Here is a 14,742-nt window from a genome sequence, read left to right on the forward strand (position 1 = left end):
ATGTGGCCCAAAGAAACCATGCAGGAAGGAAAACACATCCCTGGAAGTTTCTAGAGCTGGGAATAGAAACCTGTTTACAGCTGCTTAAAAACATCCAACACGTCAGCTTACCAATAAACCATTAACAGCTGCTCAAGTAGGAGCCATGGCATATGCAGCCTTGGAGCTGTGTTCAGCCTCAAGGGGGGTTTTAGCAAAGCTGCTTTAAAAATATCAACTCCAATTGTGGAAGAGACAGCAAACAGCCAGCAGGCTCTGCCAAGAATTAGTGAGACCTAAATTTAGCTCTCTTGTCCCCTCCAGAATGTGACAATGTCAGGGAGGGGATTACACTACAGCAAGGCAGCCCAGCCCAAGGAAGGAGTGGGTCAATGCTACAAGGTCAAAGGGTTCATACTCTCGTGTGCCCCAGGGATTCAATTACTGCTCCATCAAAACAAAAAGAGACACTGAGTGACAAAGGCTGGTGAAATCAATATCAGAACATTCAGGCAGCATTCCTGCTCCTCAGTTTCTTCTCCTCCTATAGGAAGTCTTTTTGGTAATACCACTTCCATTTCTATCATTCTCTGTGGTACTCTTCTCCCTCCTATTTCTTTCTCTGACAATCAGTTCTTTCTGAAGCCCCAAGGCCACAGGCAGAGAAACACAGTGCATGACTCTTACTTGTATGGGTTGTTTGTCCTGCTTCAATGGCCTGGCACCAGCTGACTGGGTCCCAACAGGGTCCTTCCCCAACACGTGCTGGCGCAGCAGTTGTAGCTCACGGCTCCTTTCAGCCAAAGCCTCTGCCATCTTCTCTGCAGTCACCTGATTGAAGGGGAAAATTAGGGATAGGGCCATGATAGGGTAGGGTCCTGGTCCCTCTTCTTCCTTGGAGACTAAGGGAAACCATCTTAATATTCATCTGTCACTGGAGACTCCAAGTGCTCTGTAAACCAGCTTGGCAGTTACTGCTCCTGGCCCCGCACACCCACTCCAGTGCAGCCCTCCCCTCTCTGCTCACCAGCCTCTCACGTACAGAGGAACAAACTCCTCCGTTTCTCTCAGTCCACTCCAGGGCTTCTCTTTGCTTAACAGAAGTCACTGCCACCCACCTCAGCCTCCCGCTGTGGCACTGCACAAAACTCACTCTGCTCTGCTGCTCCTTGGTGCTCAGAGCCTGCAGCAGCTCCCGAATTTCAGCATCATGCTCCATGGTTTGACGGTTCCGGTCACTGAGAAGATCCTGCAGCATCTTCTCCTTGTGCTGGAGACGCAGGCACAGCTCCTCTGCTACCTCACTCTGCCCGGGACCCAGCTTGCACAGCAGAGTTGCTGTAAGCTCCTGAGCAAGGGGGAGGAAAGGAGTGAGACTGGAAGTTGTTCAAGGACTCTCCAGCCTGGGTGTAGCTGAGGGAGCAGTGTCAGCAGGCACAGGTATGTTCAAGTGCCAGAAGCAGCCAGCCTTCAAACGCTGAGCACAGCTTCAGGTGAGGCAGGCAGCAGCCTCTGCTTTGGGACCACTCTCTCTATGGACAAACTGGCTGAAGGCTCAGGAAGCCAAGCTAAGGCCTTACCTCCACTTCCTTGTTCCTGTCATGCAGGCAGGTCTGCAGCTGTTGAATGATCCCCTCCTGCTCCTTCTGCCTGCTGCCAGATTTGGCCTCAATCTCCTCTTTGAGCCAGCGGAGGTTTTGGCAGGTTGCTGAGACCTGCTCCAGTTCCAGGGATTTGGCTTTCAGGAGGCTCTCCAGGCTCTGAGTATTACAATAGAAGGAGCTCAAGCAGGGACACAATTCTGAATTAAGCAAAACTGGAAGTATTCTCTTTACTGCTAGCAGAGTCACACAGATTCACCCATCTGCTCCAGGTGGCCTCTATGCCGAGCCCAGAAACAAGAGTGCCTGAGGAACTCGCCCCACACACAAGGCCAGAGAAAGCCAAACACCAGAGCATTCACAGGAAGGTGTGTCTAACACCACATCCCCACAGCCATGCTGGGCTGTGCCCAGTCCCAGCACTCACGTGGATGGTGGCCTCGTTGCTGCAGAGGACACTGCGCAGCCTCTCCAGGTCACTGCCGCGCTCCCGCATGGACACACGCAGCTGCTGCAGCTCCTGCTCCTTCTTCTCCAGGGCACAGAACTTCTCATCTACTGCTCGCTGTGTGACAGAGGGGAGCATTCAGAACGGGGTGATGGGGCTCTGCAGCCAACACTCTCTGTATGTTGGACTTTAGCTCCCCCTGCCAGGGGGACTCCTCTCAAAGGATGAGCCATGAAGAGCATGCAGAAGATAGGGTCAGCTTGGGGCTGATGGTAACCCAAAGGCTCAGCCTCAGGGACAACGGAAACATTGACTACAACATGTGCTCACCTCCAGAGCAGCATCCCTGTCACTGACACGCTGCTGCAGTTTCTCCAACATGGCATTCATGGCTGCAGGGCTCTTCTCCAAGCTTTGCTGGCATTGCAGAAGCTCCCTGGACTCCTAGAGATCACACACACACACTGCCTAGTACAAGTGACAGTACAGAAACTTCCCCCACCCCCAGAGCAGCATACAGGGATAACTACCTCCACCCAATGCTTGCTCTAGCCTTCACATTAAAGGGTGATAGTCCCAGCACCTGGGGATGGCTGACTAGCCCTGCCAGGGCTCTCACCAGGCACTGCTGTGGGCTGAGGTACATGGATGCCTGTGCCTTATTCCTCACCTTGGGGGCCCAGAAGCCTCTCCTTCCTTCTTTTCTTCAAAGGACATGCATGAAAGCTACAGACAGACTTTTGCACGGCCAAATACCAAAGCAGGATCAGGCACTCCACTGAATTATGCTCAAGTCAGATCTTTCTGCTGATCTCACCTGCAGAAGCTGCTCCTTGTGAGCCATCTGCTGAGTCAAACGCTGAACTCTCTGCTCCTGGGCCTGCAGCTCACGGCTTTTCTCCCACTCCAAAGTCTGGAGCTGCTGAGCCTTGTCCTGAAGCTCTGCCTGCAGCTGTTGTACCACAGAACGCAGCTCCTGCAAGGAAAAGGCAAATACCTATTGGAATTCAGTCTTCAACAAAGCCATGAACAGTAGGCCAGTCTGAGGAAGGGCTGTGGGAACAGCTATCTGCAATGCTACAGCTTTCACATCTCAAAACACACTGCCATGATGCTTGAATTTATTTCATTGCCCAGGGTATCCATCCATCTAAACCCTTTGGTCTGGCCACAGGCAGAGCTTTAGTCAATCACAGCTAAGTTGTGCAGCAGGGAACATGAACATCACAAAAAGAGATGGGACATTTGCGCCAGCCAGTGACATACAAGTGACAACATACCCACTATCAAGGGGCTTTGCTGATTCTTAATCCTCAGCTATGACACTGAGGAGGTTGGAGAATTCTCCCTGCCACATGTGACAAGGGGTTAGGCAAGAGTGCCCAGTCTGCTGTCAGCAGAAATTATGAATGAGAGCAGAGCACTGACCACCTCTCAGTGCTTCTTAGTCGTGTCAACCCAGAAACTTCCAGGCTAAGTGCCTGTCATACCTGATTGTGTTTCCAGGTTGCCTCTTTCTGCTGCTCTTCCTCATGGACCGTGGTCTCCAGGAGCTGGGTTGCTCTCTTGGCTTCAGCCAGCTGATGCTCTTTCTGGCGCTGAGCTCTCTTCAGTTTCTGCACCTCCAGTTTGGTGCAGAAAAGTGCATTCTGAAGGTCGAGCGGTGACATTTGCTGCTCCTGGGGTGACAGTGGGCTCTCTGACACCTACCAAAAAGCAGGATTCAGAGAAACTCAAGAGATTCTCTTCACATGAGGGATTAAAAACCAGGATCCCTGCAGAATGAAACCTGATGTATCTGAGGCTTTCCAGGACATACCTGCAGCTGTCCCAGGCGGTTTCTGTGTAACATGTCCCGCAGCTTGGCCATGGTCTCATTCTGCCCTTCAATGATGTGGTACAGCTCCTCTGTCTGAGCCCAAGCACAGGAAGCCCAGTCAGTGGCAAACCAAGCCCAGCTGTCCCATCCCAAGCCTCCAGCCTGGATTATGACACCTCAGCACCACATGAAAGAGGCTTTGCAAGAAATAATTTACTGAGATGCAGGATGCCAAGCAATGGCTCAAGCATTCCTCTTCAGGGCTAGAGCACAGTTCCCTGTTTTTGTGAGCACCACCCTGCCCACCCTGAACTATTACCTTACTCTCTTTGCTCTTCAGGACCTCGTTCAGACTCTGGATGGTACGATCTTGCCTTTGGGATGTTTCTTGAACAGATTTTAATTCGAAATTCAATTCATTCAGCTTTTCCTGTAACAACTGAAGACAGAAATAGGTTGGGTTTATTTAATCCTGCTTAATGCTCTATGTAAACACCCTTAAGACTCCCTCCACTCCTTACTCCATACAGCCGTGGTGTTGACCACATCGAGATCAACGTGGCTCCCTCTAGAGTTTGTAAACACTGTTGGAGCTGGGTGGAGACCGGTGAGTAAATACAAAGGCCCTTCACTTATAGCAGTGCTGCTGCTCCCTCAGGTGCAGGGCAGAGGTTCCAGGCTTGGGTTCACAGACCATACGGCCTCCCACATGCCCCGGGAGAGTCTCATTCAGGCTGCCCCACAGCCCTCCCTCCCAGTTTCTATCATTTGTTTCTCTTCACTCAAAAGGAAAGGGGCTGCTTCAGCCCAAAATCCTCCCAGAAATCTGAAAGAAAAATATCAACATGAAGAAGCTACACATTCACTGATCAAATCAGTGGTTTGGCTTATTCAGCATTAAGCTCTGGCTTCAGCACAAAAGACCCTGGCCACTGCCAGCAACCTCTCACCAGTCTCCATGGCTGGTTTACAACCTGAGAAATCTTTCCCTCTGACACTCTCACCCTAAAGAGAACACTACCCACTCAGTTTCAGGACAGTTTGCTGCTTTCACCATAAAGCTCACGACACAGGATATGCTGTGCAGTTAAACAAGTGCTTATTAGCATTTTTAAACATGCTGCCTGTTGGCATTCTCAAAGTTGGATGATACACCTCTTCCTCCACCTCTTCCTATGAACTTACTCAGGACTCAACTTCTGCAGTTGGAGCTGGCGCTGCCACATAATTTCCTCCTGTTGTTCATCTGTTGACACACCTGCCCTGTTATCTCTTCCCTGAGACACTCCCCCTAACCTGTTTAAGCACTTCTAACTGCATTTACTGGGCCCTGGGTCTCTATTTCCATCAAACTCTGCAGTCCAGGCAGCTGCAGCACCTTATGGCCATCCCCAGATTTAAATAAATATTCCATCACAATTTTTTTTCCACATTTAACCTGTTTTTCCAGAGGATATAATTTACCTTAGAGTTCAAGAGCATAATTAAGAACATATACCTTTCTCAACATGTATTACTATTGACCTGCCTCAAGAGAACTCAGATACATGTTTCTTTCCCAAGCATTTACACAAAAATGAAACCAGGACTCCCTCCCTCCTACACCAGCCTCAGCCCATGCAAATCCAAGAGACAGGGAAACAGCCCTGTGCATCTCCTTCACCAGCTCTTGGAAGGCTCACCAGGCAAGTGGAAAGTTCCTTCAAAATAATGATTTGAAAAATTAAATATGGAAAATTTATGCAGCTCAGCCACAGAAAAAAAAAAAAAAAAAAAAAAAAAAAAGCAAATGCTTTTAACTGAATCCGACAGACAATAGCACCGAGAATCACACACCCTTGCTGGGAGAGAGGTGCAGGTACCTGCCTCCAGCCAGGCCAGGAGGCACCCTCTGACACTAACCACATCAGACTCACAGCACTGGATGTGCTCTTCATGAAGAAATACCTTGTTGGCAGCTTCAAAGTGCTGGAGTTTGCCCTGCAGCTCTGCTGCACGCACATCGGCCACGTGCTCCCCTGCTGCAGCGCTACCTGGAGCTGCCTGCTGCCGTTCATCCTGCAAATTCTGAAAGGAGAAAAACAGTGAGAAATGAGAGAATGGCTCAACTCCTGCACTGCCTTCTTCTCTTCAGCTCTCAGCCGTCACAGACCCTGCAGCACGGGTTTAAACACGCCCCGTGTGCTTTTCTAACTGGCTCTGAGACATCACTCTGCTTGTGTGTCCCTTCACCAGGGTGGCAGGCTGGCACCTGGCAGCTCTCTGCCTCAGCTGCCACAAGGCCCTGGTGCCCCAAGGCTCTGATTGGGCTCCCTGTCTCTCCTCACTGCTGCACCACGAGCCCAGCAGCTTGTTTAGCTCTAACCACTGTCTGTGAGCTAATGATGGATCTTCTCCCCACACCCAAGCCATACTCCTGAAACCTGCTCTCCTTCCCGTGTGCCCTGGTGGCATTTTAAAAAAGCTTCAAAACCCACACTGAAATGGTTCCCATGTTCTGCTGAGCTCCTGTGTCTTTATCAAGCCTACAACCTTCAATCCTTCCCACCAGCTGGCAATCACCCCTGCTCTGAACCCCTCCACTTGTGATTTTCTGGGCTCTCCTTCACCACTTCCCATGCTCCAGCACCCACACCGTGTATAATTCCTTGCAAATCCTCAAACAGAAGCAAATTCAGCGCCACAGCTGAGATTTTTTTTTCATGATACATACCCATTTATTGGGAATGTAAACAGCCTACTTTGTGACACGTGGCTTGCCAGAGCCGGCTGGCTGAGCACAACACTAATCCCTTGTCATCCCTCCTTACAATTTTGCTGTCCCCCGCCCAGTGAGTTAACTCCTTAGGGCAGCACTCCATCCCACAGCCACCCTCTGCAGCCCTCACAGGGCTCCTTCAGTATTCCTGAATATTATCAGTCACACAAGACTGACTGCACTGGTGCCTGCTCTAGGTGGGAGCCCTGGAAAGGGCTGCAGGGATGCAGCACAGAGGCTGTGGAAACATGGCAGGGCTTTTTGGAGCACACACATGAGCACCAGCTCCAGGCAGAGCAGCACAGCCAGAACAGTCAGTTCCAATTAGCCCTGTCAGGCTGAATCCTCATCCTCAGTGGCCACAGAAATGCTGTCTGTGGGGAAGCCATCAGCACAGGGGAGCTCCCTCAGATCTGTGCACTGCCTCTCACAGACAGAAGGAACACTTCCCTTTACCCTGATGTTTTGTTAGAATTTCAATGAACGCTTACAGTCGTGGTGATTACAAATTTTCTCTGCCAGAAGGCTCTAGATGAGACAGGGAGAGCTGCTGGAATCTGTCACAGCAGCTATTTTGAAATAAGGTTGATTAAAACAGAGGGGGGAAAAAGGAAAACACATTTCCTCAATTTTCACATAAAAAAAAAGAAAAAAAAAAAGAAAGAAAAAGGGCTGAAAACCTGGAAAGAGCTAAGAGCACGGAGAGGAAACGCAGAGTCAGCTCTAGAGTCCAAAGTTCCAAAGCCCAAGCTGCCTCCCTTGTGCCTCCCTGCAGCCATGTCAACTTCTACAACATCAGCATTTTACTGCCAATCTCTCCTCAGCACAGCCACAGCAGCCCCAGCACACACTGACCCCAACAGAACACTTTAAAAAATAATAATCACGGCACTCTCTGAGCCTGCCAAGCTCAGACTGCCCAGCACAGTGCAGAAGAGCCTGGCTGTCAGGAGGGCACTGCAGGCAGCTGCGGCAGTGTCTCACAAAGGCTCCGCTTGGTGCCACCTCCCTGGGGCTGTGGTAGGGAAGGGGAGGAACTGCTTGCTCAAGAAAACGCCCCGGAAGATGGTACCTACAAGGTCACATGCCCTGACACCAGAATGCTCCATAAATTTAAAGAACTGCAAAAGCAGTAAGAGAACTGTGTTGCTTGCTCAAGAAAACACCCGGGAAGATGGTACCTACAAAGGTCACATGCCCTGACACCAGAATGCTCCATAAATTTAAAGAACTGCAAAAGCAGTAAGAGAACTGTGATCCTATATATTCTAGATATTCCTTTCACATTTATGCACAGGAATCGCTGGACAGCAGCAGCACCTGACTTACAGGAAGGATGTTCTTTTACAAACCGAAAGAAAAATCATTTGTGCAAGAAGTATTCAGCCTACTAGCTGCATCTGCCTTCCCATTTTTGTTCTTAAAGCCATCCGAAGGATTAAGCCCTTCCCCCTTCAGCCAGACCCTGTGCTGAAGACCGGCTGCTGTCACGGCAGTAAAAAATCCCGCAGGATAAAATCCTGGCAGGGCCGGTCGGATGGCAGAGGCTGAAGAAACTCCTCAAAACACAGTTCCTAGAAGAGGATGGCCATGTGTGACACAAAGCCAACCTGCAAACACACCACGCTGCTCAAAGAAAGCCCATTTTTACCCTGCAAACACACCCCAAGCAGTGAGAACCATTGGCAAATGAGACACGATGCCCTGGTTCACATCCTCAGCTGCCGGCTGCCAGCGCGATGCCTTTGTGCTCCAGATGAAAACTAGTTTTCCTACGTTCCTCCCTAGCATCGTTTTTCGAGCAGGCTTTTATGGAAAAAAGCACACAGCTCCGGGAAACGCCCGAGCAGATGGGACAGCAAGCCGCCGGCTAAAGAGCAAAAGCAATTCAGCACTGCCACAGTTGCCATAGTAATAAACAGCATTTTCCTAATCCCCCGGGCTACCCACAGCATTAGGCAGCACTAAGGCTGCTAATGGGAATGCAATTAGGCTGACACGGATGTTCCAGAATTGAACCTGACTGAAGCCTCCTATTCATTACTGGATGTGGTAAAGAAGTGAGTTTGGCTTTTTGACTGCATACTAAAGGACATTTCATTAAAGCCAGCGAAACAGAGGCAACCTGGAGCTAGGACTGTTATCAAGAGATAACAGCATCCCAAAAGCAGGAGCTTTCATCCCCTCTCAGCAACACCTGCCACCAATTGACAGATCTTTTCAAAGGATCAGAAAATAAACCAATTATCTTGAATACCAACCCTAAAGTCATCCTCTGGCACAAATCCATGTGCAAGGAAAACACCTTTTCCTCAGGGCACACGCCACAGATGCCTGGGTGGCTCTGCACGTTCGGCAGGTCTGAGGCCTGACCTGCACAGGCAGGGCTGGAGGCAGGCGTTCCCCACACTCCAACCATTACTCAGGCACAAAGAAAACACACCTGCTGGAAAACACATGCCCAGAAGCTTAAAATACTCCCTTTAGTTGTGGATAAAAGCCACGCTGACTTTAAGCTTAAAGATGAAGTGAAACTGGTGTTTTCTCAGCAGGAAAATGACAAAGACCTTAGACCCACCTAGGAGGCTGCTTTGTCAGGGAGGGCTGACGGAGGGGGGGAGGTTCATTTCCCAGAACGCTGGGAGGAAACAGGAGACAAGAGAATGACTGAGGAGAGAGGCAGCACACCTAAAAAGGACCGAGTTGCCTATTCTTAGCCCCTGATCAGCCACATGTGGCTGTCTGCATTATCTCAGCACTGAAGAATCCCCAGAGGGCTCAGCACTGGACCACGAGGACAATGCTCAATGGAAGGGCGGCACTGTGACCTCTACCTGTACCCGCAGCGGCATATAATCCTCACAGAGGTCATCCCACAGCTCCTGCAGCTCTGAAATTTCCAGGGGAAGGCCCAAAGGAGCTCTGGAAAACGATTTTCTGTCTGTGTTCAGGAAGGCAGAACTAGCACATGCTAAGCCAGCAGAAGCACTGCCATCTGCCAAGTCGTGGCTGAGCTTGGGAGGGGGCAAGCTGGACTTCACAGGAATAGGTAGTCGGCTGCCTCGGGGGCTCTGAAGGGGTTTGTAGTCCAAAGTCTTGATCAAATTGAGGGCCAGCTCCAGCCTGTTCCCGCTCAGTGAAGAGCTCGGGGTCATGCGATCATCGGAGAAATCATCACATTTCCCATTCCCTTTCACTCCCTTATCTGCATCTTCATCCTTCTGCTGCGGAGGGCTGGCCTCCACGGTGGTGTCCAGAGACTCAAGAGAGGATGCAGGTGTGCCTTCCTCCATGCTGTCCCCATCCACAGCCACCCTGGAGCTGGTGGACTCGGCCACATCACACACAGACGACTCCTCGTTGCCCATGCTGGCTGACCAGCGGCTGGACAGCCCGCAGGAGATGCTCCTGGCCACCTTTCGGGGCACCTTGCAGATGGCTTCATAGTCGGCGTCGGCCACGCGCAGGGCAGCGCAGCCCCGGCAGCGCCGCGGGCGGCTCCCTGCCCCCTCGGAGCCGTGGCAGCTGTGCGGCTCCAGGCCATGCTCCTCCTGATCCATCCAGTACTCAAACCCAGAGTAAGTGAAGTCCTCCTGGAGGAGGGCAGCGTACCGTGCATCAGGCAGGTTGGAAAGGTCCACGGTCCCCTCCCCAGCCCTGTCCTCTGTGCTGGAGTCGTCGTTGTTCCTGCGGTACATGCTTGCGATGCAGAACTTGAGACGGTCCTTCTCCAGCAGCAGCTTCTGCAGGCGCTCGATGGAGAGGGCCTCGATGCGGGCGATGACGGTGTCGAACCTGTAGATGCGGTCCAGCATGAAGGCACACTTGCTGCAGGCGAACTCGGACCTGCCGTCCCGGCACAGCTCCCTGCCCAGGACGTGGGAGAGCAGCACCTGGAGATTCAGCTTGGCCGCCGTGTGAAAGATCCATCGCCGCTGGTTGCCGCACAGCTCCCGGCCGCAGATCCGGCAGTTTTCCTTCATCCTCCCTCCCTCCCGGCACCCAAACCCACTCCTAAGGGCTCTCAGGAGACCTTCCCGAGGTCAGCACATCTCCCTCAATCCCTGAGCCCGGCGGCACGTCTCACCGCACCAATCCCCTCTTTTTAGGGTGGTCACACGCCGGGATTCTTGATGCAACAGAAACATCCCACCCTACACCACCTCCTTCACATCTTCACAGCCACACCTGGGCTGCCCCCTTAGTCTAGGCTGGCCCCCCCGCCCCTCCGATGCTGCTCCCTCGCCTCACAGCTCGAGCCCCCGATGCTGCCCCTCTCTCCTTACAGTCCCCGTCCCCGGGGCTGCCCCTCACCGCGGGCTGCCCCTGCCCGTCCCGCCCCGGCCCCACCGCCCCGGGCCGAAGATGCTCCTGCCACGGCGGCGCCCGGCTTCTGGCTCAGATTTCAAGATGGCGGCCAAGCCCAGCCTCCCGCGCATGCGCAGGGCCCGCAACGCCGGCCGGGATATGTAGTTGCCACGCCCGCTTACGCATGCGTAATGGAGGGTTGCGCCACGCCCGGGCACACGGGCACCGCCGGGTGTCGCGACAGAGACGACAGTGATGGATGAGGACGCGACAGCGCAGGGATCCAGTCTCAGTGCCAGAGCCACACACACATACACACACACTAGTGCTTGGCTCCAATGCAAGTGCCTGTCCCAATGCCACGTCTCTACACCAGTGCCTGTGCCACGTCCCCGTCCCACTGCCAGCACCTGTCCCAGTGCCAGGTCCCCACCCTAGTGCCTGTGCCACGTCCCCGTCCCACTGCCAGCACCTGTCCCAGTGCCTGTCCCAGCGCCAGGAGCCCCCCCAGTGCCAGTGCCAGTGCCGTGCCCCAGTCCGCAGCCGCAGCAGGCAGTGTGGGTGGGCAGTGCCAGCAGCACCTGCACGGCAGCCCGTGCCGCCCGGTGGGCGAACAGCAGGGTCCCTGCAGGAGCACCGCACAGGCAGCTCACGCACTGACAGCCCGCGGCTGCTGGGGACAGCGCCGCGCCACCAACATCCAGCGTGGCCAGAGCTGTGCAGCTGCCAGGAACATGCCGCTCTGATCTCTCACAGCCCCGAAATCCTGCCTGGCACCATGCCAGGCTGCCAGGAGTATTTTAAGACTTGGGATTTAAATGGCAGACGGGAGCAAGCGGCACCAACACCCTCAGAAGGACTGCACAGGCTGGTGGCCTGTCCCTTGACAGCTCACACCGTGTTCTCTGAGCCCCCCTGCTTCTCCCAGTTCCTGGCAATCACCCAACCCTGCCAGGCTGAACACAGCACAGCCCTGGCCACAGCCCCAGAAGGGGACGGGGATGACAACAAGCCAAGCCCTGGATGAATGTACTCCTCCCTGGGGCCTCCCCACCCTTGCCCACTTACCTGCCCCTCCATGACCGGAGACCCCTCCAGGCATTGCTGCAGGTCACGCTTCTCTGCTGACAGCATTTCCACGAGCTGGTTGCTGGCAGCCAGCTCTTGGGTCAGCTCTTCGATTCTCCTGAAAGTGACAAAAGGGCATGGAATGCTCAGGGACTGGGATGGCCCTGGGATGACACTGGGGACAGCTGACAGAGGTCAATCTCTGGGGCAAAGCAGAGCAGCCTCAGGACTGCTCCCCCCTTCTCCATAGGGGGACCTCTGCATCCCACCAGATATGCACAGCCCCTCAGTCATGCACATCATAAGCCCCTCGGTAGTCCCCAAGAACTGGCACAGCACACAGGCTGGCAGCATAGAGGAGACATGTAAGGGACACCTACCTCTGGGCCATGGAGCCACAGCCATTTTCGCCCCTGTCCTCCTGCTTTGTCCTCGCTGCTTCCTTCAGCTTCCCTGTCAGCTCCCGGCATCTCTCCGCCTCAGCTCTGGCCAGAGCCGTGGCCTGCTCGGCCTCACTCCGTGCCAGCCTGGCCTCCTGCATGGCACCAGGGTGAGTCCCCAGGCAGCAGCCCCTGGCTCCTCCCTGGCCCCCACCATCCCTTGATACTCACCTCCTGCAGGAGCTGGATCTTGTTCTCCAGGAGCTCATAGACGTGCTCCGACTCCCGCTGCCGCTCCTCATACTGCTGCCGGAGCGCAGCCTGGCTGCGGCTCGTCTGGTTCTCCGCAGCCACCCTGCCGGGCACAGCACAGAGTGCCACAGCTGCCATGGCATGGCATCTCCCATGGCATGGCATGGCCTGGCACAGCACAGAGTGCCACAGCTGCCATGGCATGGCATCTCCTGCCACAGCACGGCGTGCTACAGCCTGCTACAGCATGGCATCTCCTGGTACAGCACAGTGTGCCACAGCCTGCTACGGCATGGCATCTCCCATGGCATGGCATGGCATGGCCTGGCGCAGTACAGCGTGGCTTGGCAGTGTGCAGCATGGCACAGCATAGCACAGCCTTTTTGACAGCCTCCACCCCAAACCAGCTGGGCTGGGTGATCTGTACCACTCCAGGTGCCCTCAGCCTGGCTTCCCCCACGTCCTGCCCTGGGGACACCGCTCCTCTGGCAGCACCATGCCATGTTTAGGCTCTGACCCATGAGAGCACTCCTCACACACTCCCAAAATCAGGGCCTCCCCAGCTGCTGTGCCACTGGCCCCCTTGCCATCGGTGCCCCACGGTGAGACACCCATGCCATGGCCCCTGCCACGGCACTGCCCTCCCCCACCAAACAGGTGCTGTCCTTTATTTTTGGCTGACGCCAGGGCTGTAAGAGGAGCCCCTGTGGGTGCCCAGCCCCATTGCAAACCCCTCCAGCCCCATTGCAGGCCCCTCTACTGCCTGCTATGGGCAGGGTGCAGGCAGACATCCCCCGTGCCCGTGCCCACAAAGCCACCATAGGCGGGGCATGGGCACCATGTCTGCCCGGGTTGAGGGGCTTGGCCAGCCCCACTCACCATGTGTTGTCTAGGGCTTGTTGCTTCTCCTGCAGCTCCCGCTTCAGGCTCTCCACCTCCACCTTCAGCTCAATGTTCTATGGAGCAGGAAGGAGGTGGGTAGGATGCCCTCACGCTCACCTGGACACCCCAGCCCCACTACCCACAGGAATGAAGAAGTGGCATGGGGGATCCCCATGCCATGGCAGGGTTTTGGGTGCTCCTGTCAGTGAGTGGCACAGGTGGTATTTTAGCCCGTCGGCACCGGGATGGGGTGTACCCACTCCATCTGTGTGCCCCCAGACTTGCACTGTCACCCACCCCGGGCACCCCACCAGGCTGGGGATGCCCTCCCCAACCCTCTCCCCACTCCTGTCAAAGGAAACGAGGAGCAAACTCCCAACAGCAGCTCCCCCAGCCCCAGTGCCCGCAGCCCTCCCTGTCATCCCCCCCGGCTACACTCCCCCTACCCCAATTCCCTCCCAGAAAAGAGAGGAAACCCGCTCACCCCGTCCCCTACAGGCACTCACCCGCCGGTAGACATCGTCCCGGCTGTCCTCGCCCTTCTGCTGGACGCGTTCCTCCAGAAAGTAGATGCGGAGCTTGAGGCTGAAATTCTCCTTTTTGAGGTCATTGAGGTGCTGCGAGAGCGTGCGGTACCCGTTAGCCATGGCCGGCGCTCCATGAGGCGGGCATCCCGGCACCCCTCACATGGCGCCGCCGGGACACAGCCTAGGCTCCCTGCCCGCCCGCAGCTCCCGTCGCTGGCCCCGCTGCTCTCCCTTTCCTCTTTTTTTTTTCCGCCTCCCAGAGCTATTTGAGGAATCGCTGGAGCGGGGACAGCGGGTTGGTGAAACCCGAGCCCCGGAGGCCCCCACGCGCCGCAGCCGTGAGGGCGGTGAGGGGAGCGTGGCGCCCGGCCGGGCTCGGCCCCCTCTGCCACCGCCACCTGCCCCGCCGCCCCTCCTGCGCTCCACACCCGCTGGTGTGACCAGGGCACGAATCCTGCAAGCACCCGGCAGTGCCGGGAGGGCCCTGGCGGTGCCATGCGGGGTCCCAGCGCACCGCGGTCTCACCTGCTCAAAGTCCCGCAGGGTCTGTGTGTGGGCGAGGGGACCCATCTCCAGATCCCGGAGGAGACACGTCTGCGCCAAGGGGTCGGGCTGGGGCTGAGCACCCGGGGGGCCGCTGGACCCCCTCGGCTCGGCTGGCACAGGGTCCTCATCACCGTCACCCCACAGCCCTTCTTGGGAAGCTGGCAGGGAGCAAGG

The 14,742-nt window shown here is 55.1% G+C and overlaps 1 protein-coding gene across 8 annotated transcripts in view; it reads right to left on the reverse strand.

The window, feature by feature from the left end:
- The window catches only part of LOC121359824 (myomegalin-like), a 28,573-nt gene extending 14,307 nt beyond the window's left edge, over nucleotides 1-14,266 (reverse strand). For 2 of the 8 annotated variants that reach the window (XM_041479063.1, XM_041479060.1), the window contains exons 1-11: nucleotides 9,440-10,760; nucleotides 5,795-5,914; nucleotides 4,167-4,286; nucleotides 3,848-3,940; nucleotides 3,519-3,734; nucleotides 2,846-3,004; nucleotides 2,359-2,472; nucleotides 2,008-2,145; nucleotides 1,560-1,739; nucleotides 1,133-1,327; nucleotides 667-810 (exon numbers count right to left, since the gene is read on the reverse strand). In XM_041479063.1, coding sequence (XP_041334997.1) covers nucleotides 667-810; nucleotides 1,133-1,327; nucleotides 1,560-1,739; nucleotides 2,008-2,145; nucleotides 2,359-2,472; nucleotides 2,846-3,004; nucleotides 3,519-3,734; nucleotides 3,848-3,940; nucleotides 4,167-4,286; nucleotides 5,795-5,914; nucleotides 9,440-10,588 — 2,628 coding nt within the window. In that variant the 5' untranslated portion in view covers nucleotides 10,589-10,760. Of the gene's footprint in view, nucleotides 1-666; nucleotides 811-1,132; nucleotides 1,328-1,559; nucleotides 1,740-2,007; nucleotides 2,146-2,358; nucleotides 2,473-2,845; nucleotides 3,005-3,518; nucleotides 3,735-3,847; nucleotides 3,941-4,166; nucleotides 4,287-5,794; nucleotides 5,915-9,439; nucleotides 10,762-11,981; nucleotides 12,100-12,361; nucleotides 12,517-12,592; nucleotides 12,717-13,492; nucleotides 13,570-14,001 lie in introns of those variants that run through there. The other 6 variants (XM_041479062.1, XM_041479057.1, XM_041479065.1 and 3 more) reach the window with 5 other exon arrangements.
- Nucleotides 14,267-14,742: the final 476 nt, after the last annotated feature.

The sequence above is a fragment of the Pyrgilauda ruficollis genome, unplaced genomic scaffold (genome assembly GCF_017590135.1).
Source record: "Pyrgilauda ruficollis isolate IOZ18807 unplaced genomic scaffold, ASM1759013v1 scaffold47, whole genome shotgun sequence".
NCBI classification, from domain to species: Eukaryota; Metazoa; Chordata; class Aves; order Passeriformes; family Passeridae; genus Pyrgilauda; species Pyrgilauda ruficollis.